Raw genomic sequence first — 10423 nt, 5'->3', positions numbered from 1 at the left:
GGAGAAAGCTGCTCACAATAGAGCCATGGAAATCCAGAGGTTAGCCCTGGAGTTCAGACACTGGGCTTCAATCTCAGAGGCTAGCACAGCAAGATGCTCAGCAGGAGAAAGAAAGAGGCAGCTAGCTCTGGAGTTAAAAGAGAGAAATTGAGGCCCAGAAGCATGAACTGACTGTTATGGAGTGGAAGAGACCAAGCTCTTCAGTAGCTGGCTCCACTTCCCCAAAAATCCATGAATGGGAATGATGTCCACAGTATTATGAATCCAGGGATATTGCCAAATATTTCATCACCTTTGAGACTGTGCACCCTCCATGCAATTCCTGAAGGTCAAAAAATGACTATATTGGTAGCAAAATTGACTAGGAGAGCTCTAGACATAATCAGTAAGATGCCAGTTGATGATGCTTCAAACTATGGTAAATTTAAAGAACTGGTTTTAAAACCATATCAGATTACACCTCAAACCTACAGGGTTAAATTCAGGAGTCTTAAGCCACATTACTCAATCCAGATCTCCTCTTATGTAAATAAAATGAGAGATTTGTTAGATAAGTGGGGTGGGGGGGAAAGGCATTACAAACTTTGAAGGAATGTGTGATTTGGTTACTCAGGAACAATTCCTGAATATGTGCAGTGATGTAAACAGTATTTGTGGGACAACAAGGTGATGGCAGTGGGTGGATTGGCTGAGTTTGTAGACCCTTACGAGCAGTCACAAGCTGCAATTAAACATAAACCATTGGCAGAGGGGGGTACAGGGTTGGTGGAAAGCAGAATCACCATTTTTACCCAGGGGGGAAAGGAGGCTGGGCATTCACCTCCCCATTCCCCTGTTACTCATCCCAAATCTCTGTACAAGCAGAGGAGCCCGAAAGGTGCTATCATTGTATGTCCACTGAGCAATAAATGTCCTTGGCTGAGTGGAAACAAGCAACAGGTAACACATGAAGCTGCTGCTTTTCAGAGCACAGGGGTATCCCATGCTACTTCCTCTTTCCACACAGGATTTGTAAAGCTTGCTTTTACACAACCAAGCAGTGAACATATGTATGCTGTTAAACTTAATGGCAAAGTGCTCCAAGGATGGAGAGACACAGGTGCAGAAATTTCTGTGGTCAGGAGGGACCTGATCCATGAGAAGGGTTTGTTACCAGAGAAAATGGCAGAATTAGAATTGGTGGGAGGTTACAAAGTCCTTGCACCTTTAGCTAAGGTACACATGGAAACTGGTGATTTGCAGGCTGAACTGACTGTTGCAGCAGTAGCACACAATTTTGCACCATTTCTACTGGGGAATGATTTTTTTTTTTTGATGTGGCAGAATCTCTCAGGGTTTGTTAACAGCAAGAAGGAATCTCGTGCTGAAAGCCCTAGAGAGGAGGGTAAAAGTGTCTCTTTAATTGCTCAGTGGTAGCAGCAGGGATGGTCGTAACCAGTTGCTGTGACCCCAGGGCTCAAGGCAAGTCCCTGCGGGAGGGGCTGGATAGAGCTAGCTCCTGTCCCATGATCATCTCCCTGGGGGAGGAGAACTTTTCACCTTGTAACAGGGAGGCCTTCCCAGCTGCTGACTGCCAGGAAGTTGCAGGTCAGCAGGGGACAGGTCCTGCCCCAGGGTGCACAGACATGCACCCCAGAGATGGAAGTTGGGGTCCTGGTGACTGCTGCAGTGGGAACAGGCCCCAAGGACTCTGTAGCTGGAAGCAAGCCCAACCCAAGTGAAAGGGGTTGTGGATTTTGCTGGACCGTGAAGGGTCTGTCATAGCTCATAGCCTACAGCTGGATCAGGGTCACCTTCCCTCTCTGGGCTCCCCTCTGAGGCAGCCACTGTGTCCCCCAGAAAGGAAGTCCGTGCAGAGGGTGGGGGAGGGGGGCGGGTCAGGAGGGTCTGCCCACCTTTTGTAGGGAGGCTTTCCACCAGGAGGAGTGTGCAGAATCTGCATCTGAAATGCCAGACCTCTCACCTGTAGATCCAGTTTTAAGGAAAGACTGGGGGTCAGATCTCCTGGAGGAGAGTGTCCACCCAGCTGACCCGTTGGGATCAGAGTGGGGTGACCAGGGGGATTTTATCAAACCGAAGCACTCCATTAAAGAATGTTATTCCTACTACCCTTGTAAAAGATAACACTGTCTCTTCAAGGCTGGGGGAAGAAAAACTTTGTATTTGGGAAGCTTCACAAAGGGGTGGGGTCCAACCAAAAGAAATTTACAGAGGGAGGGGCTGAGGGCAGGCATGGCTGCAGTGCACCCTTTCTTTGCCAAAGCCTCAAAGACATGCCTGAATTGAGAGCCTCCTCCAAAAAGACACTGTCTAAACCCCTACCATGGTACACAAAGGAATTGGGGAAATGCAGTAGACACTGAACAAGCTAAATTGTGTGAACAGCGCCTGTCCACCGTAGATCTGCTGTTAAATCTTGTCTTTTGCTACTTCATCTATGGGTTAAGACAAAGGTTAATACTAATGGTAAACCCTTTAAAGATGTATAACATACCTGATTTGTGGGGAAAACTTTTGTACATGCTAGGGATGGTGACAGAACAGTCCCACAAGCGTGTTGCTTTTCAGCTTATACCTGTAACCAGGCTGGAACCTTGTACAGCAGCAAAAGCATAACAGGCCTGCCCTGCTGTGTGGAAGGAGAAACTACAGCACACTGCCTCATAGCATTGGTGGCTAAATGCCAAAACACCTACACTTTAACAAATATTGCTAGCTGCATACTGTTAGCAAACTGGCAAAGAAAATGGGTTTAGAGGTAGTCTCAGCACATCAGGTGATTGTCCCAAGGAGGTCTCTGTTACCCAACCAGTCAGTGTCATATTAGCTAGCCTGCAAGCATCTGGTAAAGAAGCTGATTTAAATGATACATACCACAGTTAGTAGTTCTGCAGTGTTGGACTTGAGTTCCTTCAGAACTCTTGGGTGAATACTGTCTGTAGCTGGGGACTTATTACTGTTTAATTTACCAATTTGTTCCAAAACCTTCTCTAATGACACCTCAATCTGGGACAGTTCATTAGCTTATGCTGCACCGTTCCTTGTGCAATGCAAGACAGTATAATTGTGGGTTTACACTCCAGAGGGGTGCATGCCTGAGTAGCTGGGAAGTATCCTGACTGGAGCCTTCCTATGTAGTAGCTGGTCAGAGTGTCTGCATGTGTCCCTACCTGTATGTGTGCTGGTGAAAGTGCAGGCTGGAGCCTGGAGAGGGCTTGGGAGCCTGGAGAGGGCTTGGCAGCCTGTCACGGCAGTACAGTGTAAAGGGAGCCCAGGCTGGTGGGTCAGGGGGACTCAGCAATACCCCAGTTCCAGGTGGCACCCTGAGAGGAACCATCACAGCCATGGTCACACTTTTTTGGTCATCTTATTACGCTTTTAATTTGGAGTATATATTTAATTTGAGTCTTTATTATGGTGCTTTTAAAGTTTCCATGCAGCTTGCAGGCATTTCACTTTTGTGACTACCTTTTAATTTCCATTTAACTAGTTTCCTCATTTTTGTGTAGTTCCCTTTCTGAAGTCAAATGCTACTATGGTGGGCTTTTCGTTGTTTTTTTTCCCCCTCACAAGGAGAGTAATATAATTAAATATATGGCCACAATTACCCACTTAGAGGCAATTCTTGATTTCGTCCTCCCTTTGTGGGTTCCAGGACTAGTTGCTCCAAGAAAGTCATATGGTGTCTAGAAACACTATGGCTGTATCCTGTCCTGAGGTGACATGTACTCAGTCAATATGAGGATAGCTGAAATCCCCTTTTTATTAAGTATTTTTTTTTAATAGCCTCTCATCTCCCAGAGCATTTTACCATCACCATCCTGGTCAGGTGGTTGGTAGTACATTCCCACTGCTATGCTCTGATTATTCAAGCATGGAATTTCTATCCATAGAGATTTTTGTGGTACAGTTTGTTTCATTTAAGATTTTTACCATATTTGACTCTCTATGCTTTCTTTCACGTATAGTGCCACTCCCCCCACCAGCATGACCATAAGGCTGACTCCAGGGGTGCTCCAGGGCTGGACCACCCATGCGGGGGAGGGGGGGAAGGTGGGTGCTGAGCACCCACTGGCAACCCTGCTATCAGCTCCCTTTTCCCCCAGCACCTCCCACCTGTTGCAATCAGCTGTCCTGCAGCATGCAGGAGGCACTGGGGGGAGGAGTAGGTGCATGGCGTGCTCAGGCAGTGGCAATGTGGCCCATGCCCAGGGACCCCAGCTAACTGGTAAATCCGGTACCCCAGCATTTTTTTAACAATATTTGGAAAGCTCATTAAGTGGTCCGTCAAGACCTTCTGTGATTTTTCAAGTGGTTTGTGGGGAAAAATAAGTTGGACTACACGAACAATCAAGGTACCTCACTTTATTTTCATTTACTTGCTATTACTTGGAGGATGAAGGAAAAAAAGAATGTTCTTGGGTGGGTCCCAAGGAGGGCCCCCGAAAATGAAGCTGAGCACAGGGCTGGGGGGGGGGGGGGGGGCCCACTAACTCTAAATCCACCCCTGGCTGTCACGTCACCTGGGCTGGGGATACTGTGTCAGCTGATCCATACAGTCGCCAACCTACCTGGGCAGTACAGCAGACATGGCCCTGCCCACTGCTTCCTCTCCCTAGCCCACCCACCACTTGCGCTCTCTCTCTTTCTCTTCTCTTCTCTTCCCTCCCTGCCCCCCCCATTTAGGCTTAGCCCTCTCACTTTTAAAAATAATTGCTTGCCGCTCCCCGCCTCAGGCCTTTCTGGCAGCCCTGTAGAGAACTCCAGTAGAAAACGGAACCCGAGTGTCCAGTTAGCAGTGCAGACCGGAAACTAAAAGTCCGGTTATAGGAATATCCACATTAGCCTCCGCTCCTCCCACGCCCAACACCCACCCCAGAGGGCTGGAAGAGAGGAGGGGCAGCTCAGTGCAGAGAGAGACAAGAGAATGGACTAGAACCAGGTAGGTACCCGCTCTATGTGGGCGTGGGGGGGTGGAGATCCTGTTTCTCCCTTCCCCCCAGCCCTGCTGTGCTTGCAGTTTGCCCCTCCCTTGACCCAGGGACTAACCTTAGCTCCTGCCCCACTGTGCTTTTGCCCCACCCCCTTTTTACAATCCTTCCCTGGGGGGGCCACAAATATGTTTGGCGCCAGGCCCACAAGAAGTTAATCCAGCCCTGCCAATGGGGGGGGGGTGGCGGGACCTTGGAACAAATCTGCTGCCTAGAGCCCTGGCTGGCAGGTGGGGTAGGGGAAGCCCCTGCAACCTGACCCCAGTAGCAACACCAGGCAGGGAGGGGGGAACTGCTGCCAGGTACTGATGCCAGATTCTCATTGAGCATGTAAAAGCCACGTTTCATCAATGGTGACTTATGGAGCGGATTAGGGGGCTGGGCTCCCTTACTACTTCTATGGGCTCCCCCTTCTGACTTATTCAAAGGCGCTGCAGTCTTGCGGGGGGTGCAGTGAGGGGACTGTCTGGACTCCACGGAGAGGGGTGGGCTGCTGGAGCAGTCAAGGGCCCTGGGGCCAACCCTCCAAGGGGAGGGAACTGACCACAGCTGGTCCCGCTTCCAGGGCTTGCGCTTCAGTGGTAGATTCCAGGTTCCCGTGCCCCACTCCGGAGAAGCACCTTGGTCCTGGCAGGAAGCGAGAGATGCTGCCTGGTATCCTGGCCAGCAGCGGGCTGGGGGGGAGAAATGAGGTGAAGCGAGGTTGGGGACTGGACCACAACAGGATGTCAGGCCCCCGGGGAGCTACGGGAGGGAAGATGGCAGAGGATGGGAACTGTCATCATAGGGGACCCCGGGGATGTGGTGGGGGGGACGACAAAGACACAGCTCTGCCAGTCTAGAAGCTCCACATTCAAGAGAGGGGTCTGGGTAGGTGGGGGGGTGAGAGTGGAATGGGGACAGGCAGCAGCAGGGCTAGAGGCAGTGAAGGGGATATTGGAAGAGAAGTGGAGTAAGGGAGTTAAGAGGTGTTGGGGGCAGGACTAGAGGAGCTAGGAGTCATGGGGGTGGGAGCTGGGCGAGGGGAGCTAGGGGGTGTCAGGGGAGGCAGGTTTGAGGTGGAGACAGACGTCTGATTGGGTGTAAGGGGAGTGGCGGGCAGAAAGAATGTGCACACTCCAGGAGAGGGCCCTGAAAGGGGAATTATGAGTCAGGGAGGCGGCAGAAGGCATGTTTTGGGAGGGTAACTGGGGATATAGGGATAGGGCAGGAGGGGCGATTACATGTCCAGGAGGCAAGGGCAAAAGGAGGGAATTAACAGGCAAGGGAGATGGGGGGGGGAGGGGAGGGCAAAGGGTAAGTTCAGGGGGAAGAAGACCGTCCTTCTGCAGCTCAGCTCAGCAGCATAGAGGATGCCAGCTTAGGAGCTGGCCAATGGATACTCTGGCACTTTGCTCAACATTGCCTCCAGGAGCCAGGACTGTCCCCATTCATGAAGGGCCCCCCTGCTTTTGCCCCCATAATTCAAGCACTGCATCTCATATGAGAATGTGTAGAGGAGTCACTCTCTGCTCTGCAGTAATCAAGAAGTTGATGTCTAAGACAGAAATACCATATCCATGACTGAAGACTGTCCAAAAATCCTTTAGATGTTTTTAATTAGGATTAGGCTTTATGGCAGTTGAACCATAAAAGATGTGAGGAAGTTCTGTGACCACCACCACCATCTAAATCAAACTGTGATCTAGCTAGCAGTGAGCAGATATGCAATGAGCTATAATTTAGTTTTCCCAGTTATCAAGCAAAACATTTTTCTTCTTTAAACCTGTGGTTCCCAAACTTTTTAGTAATGTGGCTCTTACAGATATTTTCAAACTTAGTGGCTCCCCACAACCAAATACCATTTTGTTTTTTTTAACCAACTGAGGACAGAAGATTCTAGAGTTCAGGACACTAGATTCAAGAGGGACACTATAGCTTGGATTTTTGCAACCTTATTCAATTCCAGTTTAATCATATAATGTGATTTGATCTGGGTTTTTAAAACTATCATTTGAAATTATGAATTTTTTAGCATGTCCAGACACAGACTAAGATTTTAGTGAGAAAAATGGGCCTGTCTCAAATTGCATAGTTGCACGATGTTTGGCTAAATTTCTGATAGCTGCAGATGTAAGTCATTTTCCAAGTTTAAATATTTCTGTACTTAATTTTCCCAGAAATCATTGCTGAAAACCCAAACGTAGATATAACTTGAAGTGAATGGAAGCAGCGCTTTCATAGCTTCATCACTGAGTTCTCCATACTCTTCTTTAACAGAAATCTAGAATTCCTGGTATTTTCAATATGAAACTTGGTCTTTAGCATAGTGATCACTTGACAATTCTATGAGATTTTGTTGAGCTATACTTAACACCATTCCAGCCTTAACTGTTATCAAGAATCCAACAGGTATCAGGAGATCATGTTAAACACCAGGAAAATATCCATAATGGGAATACAATCCAGACAAATGAGTAATTATTTGGTCTTGAGCATTTTGATCCCTTTCACTCTGTTCTTTTAAAAAGTCTAACAGCAGAAACATCTCAGCAACTCCCTTTTCAGTGGGGTATGTCCAAAGACAAAGTTTCTTTATGAGTTCCTGGATTTTCTTTCATATCTAGTATTTGTTTTCCTATCTTGAGGTGTTTGAGTTTAGTGCATTCAATTTGCCATATATACCCACCAGACCCTTGAAAACAAATGACCCATTGATCTCCCACCCCCCACCTCCGAGCCTCAGCAGAAGCCTCAGGGCTGAAGTCTCAAGCCTGGGCATTCCCCTCATATAAGGATACATATGGATAAGACCTATATATGTCTAGCTGTTCCCACTCAGGCCATTGCTACATGCTTTGGGAAGATGCTGGTGCTGAACTGTTCCATGAAACTGCAGATGCTGGAGAAAATGTTAATGCAGAACTTCCCCAAATCACACAAAGTAATAGATCTGATCTTCTCTTTTCTGAGCTGTCTCCTTTGGGGAATCAGAATGTTGGGCAAGATGGAAGCAGAGCAGGGGGGGTAAGAGAAATTTCTTTGCTACTACAACTGACTATCAAGGAAGCCTGTATCTGATAGCAGTGGATTTACCAATGTGACGGTGTAACCCACTGCTCAGTGTGTGTCTAATGGACTTCCCTCTGTGTCTGATCAATAGAGGACACAGATCTGTTGGAGAGCCTGATTCTTTAGCTCCAGCTCTTGGAATTTGTGCTTTTAGCTCTGGGAGTCCTTGGTTCAGTCTCATGTGTGTCAGCCAAGATGGCAGGCATCACAATAGCAAGCCTCAAAATGGTCTCTCTGGTTCTTAATGTTAACCCTGCAACATTAACTATGATGAGGATGGTATAGGCCAGCTATACCTTGCAGCTAAGTAGCAGGATCTTAGATACTGGATAAGGTTCCATCACCCAGGGCTTAGAAGGGAAAGATAGTGTACCTCCCTATCCCATGATGCAAATGGATAAAGAAGAGAAAAGAATAAAGTAAACAGATGACAGCTTTTATTTAAAACAGAAACAGTGAGATGTGGTTTGACAGTTTGGGTTTAAAACCCAGGCCCAACCAAATAGATACCCTGGCAATAAGCAAATAAACCTAAAACAAAATCCCAGATACTGCACCATTTCTAGATGGTGATAGGCAGTAGATGCTAAGACGCCGTTGTCATGGCCAACTGATGGATCCTGAATCTCAACTGCTTCTTAGTAGGAGATCAACAGGATCTGTTGATGCTAAAGAAATGCCTGGCTCTGCAATCATCGCAGGGTGAGCGATCAACAGGACCTCTGTACCTTTCTCTGAAAAGAATGTGGGGTTCAGAGATTGGTAGCACAGTCTCAGTTCTTAATGCTGTTGTCTTCAGATGCTGCTCTTCTGATCTTCTAGTCCACGTAGCTGCGCAAATACAGTGGTACTGTGGCTGCCTCTAGGATGGACAGCAACGAGGCAGCGGGTGCTCAGAGTTCATATAGGCACAAGTGCACCAAAGTTCTGAGGTAAAACTGGCAGCTTCCCTGGTGGAACCTGTTTGAACCAATTCTGACTGTTAGCTGCCTTTTCCACCATGGTTCCAAAGGGCCTGAAAACTTTAGCAAGAAGCTAAACAAAGGTGGAATCGAGCTGTTTGTCAGGCATGCCGTTTTGAATTTCAGACTCCTTATCCAATACATGGTCAAATACCTTAACCAAATGTAAAGGCATAAAGTACAACTTACTCTAAAGCACAAAACAATTTATAATCTCTACTTCATGTTACATTATCTGGCAGGTTTATGGAGCAGTGCTGAATATCAACAAAGGCAATCCCTTCAGGAAGGAAGTGGTGGTGGATTCGTGGCCGGATTTCAAAGTTGTCATCGCCAGGCAGCAGATAGAGGTAGATCAAAACATTTTTTTAATCTGAGCTCCAGAAGAGCAATTGCACTGTGGAGCCTGTTGTGATTGAATTCTTTCCTTTAGCTTCTCAGGTGGTGTCAACTTGGAGTGGGAAGGGAGTAGCAAGGCTTGCACTCTCCAACACCCTGCAGAGTAGGTGACTTGGCTGATTCCTGGGAATATAGTAGATTACCTAGAAATATAGTAGATTCTTCACCACTTGAAATCCTTAAATCAAGACTGGATGTCTTTTTGAAAGATGTGCTCTCTCTAATAGAAGTTACAGGCTTGATGTAGAAATTACTTGGTGAGGTTCTCAGGCCTGCATTGTGTAGGAGGTCAGAGTAGATCATAATGGCTCCTTCTGGCTTTAACATCTATGAAATTGTGGAGAATGTATTGAATGGGGAAGAAAAAAGTGCAGTAACACTGAGGGTTTTGAAGATTTCAGATGTGCAAACAGCTTCATAGTGAATCCAAGCTTTGTTTTTTGTTTTTTTTATTTCCATGTGCATTTTTTTTTAAATGAGTCACTATTTATCTTTGCCTACACAGGGCTCCAGGATGGATTATATGAAGCATCCAACACTGACTTGTTTAGACCTACCAACAATGTGAAACTATCCTCTTTCCAGATGTTTATCCTCCCAGACCCTGACATGCTGCCAGACGTCAGAACTCAGTATGTCCAATCACATCCTTCCTATTTTCAATAAATATGATAATACTTAGCTCATATCTAGCACTTTTCATTAGATGTTAAAACAGGGGTCTCAAACTCAATTTACCTTAGGGCAGTGCCAGTCCTCAAATCCTCCCAGGAGGCCAATAATGTCACTGAAGATGGTGTTCAGAAAAGAAAACATTCATATTCTATTTTTATTTTGAATTTATTAGAAATAAAACTGTCATACAACTTTATACAATTCTTCGCCTGCCAGAGTTTTTAGTGTTTGCTAGACACCTGGCAATGCTTCAGTTCTGTCAGTTTGACGTTTGGCCTCAGTGACTGAGCAGTTGAAACCTTCAGGATTGCAGCAAGGTATGCATCAGATAGTTGTGTGTTCGAT

The 10423-nt window shown here is 46.7% G+C and overlaps 1 protein-coding gene across 1 annotated transcript; it reads left to right on the top strand.

Moving 5' to 3' along the window:
- Positions 1–7757: 7757 nt before the first annotated feature.
- Positions 7758–10180, top strand: LOC102931536 (glycine N-acyltransferase-like protein 3). The gene is made up of 3 exons (XM_043542132.1): positions 7758–7914; positions 9247–9354; positions 9438–10180. Exons 1-3 carry the CDS (start codon positions 7774–7776, stop codon positions 9474–9476), a joined length of 288 nt encoding a protein of 95 aa, XP_043398067.1. The 5' UTR covers positions 7758–7773; the 3' UTR covers positions 9477–10180.
- Positions 10181–10423: the final 243 nt, after the last annotated feature.

Source organism: Chelonia mydas, chromosome 3, assembly GCF_015237465.2.
Source record: "Chelonia mydas isolate rCheMyd1 chromosome 3, rCheMyd1.pri.v2, whole genome shotgun sequence".
Classification (NCBI taxonomy): Eukaryota; Metazoa; Chordata; order Testudines; family Cheloniidae; genus Chelonia; species Chelonia mydas.
Note: the sequence above shows the minus strand (reverse complement) of the source record. Positions and strands in the feature narration are given on the sequence as shown.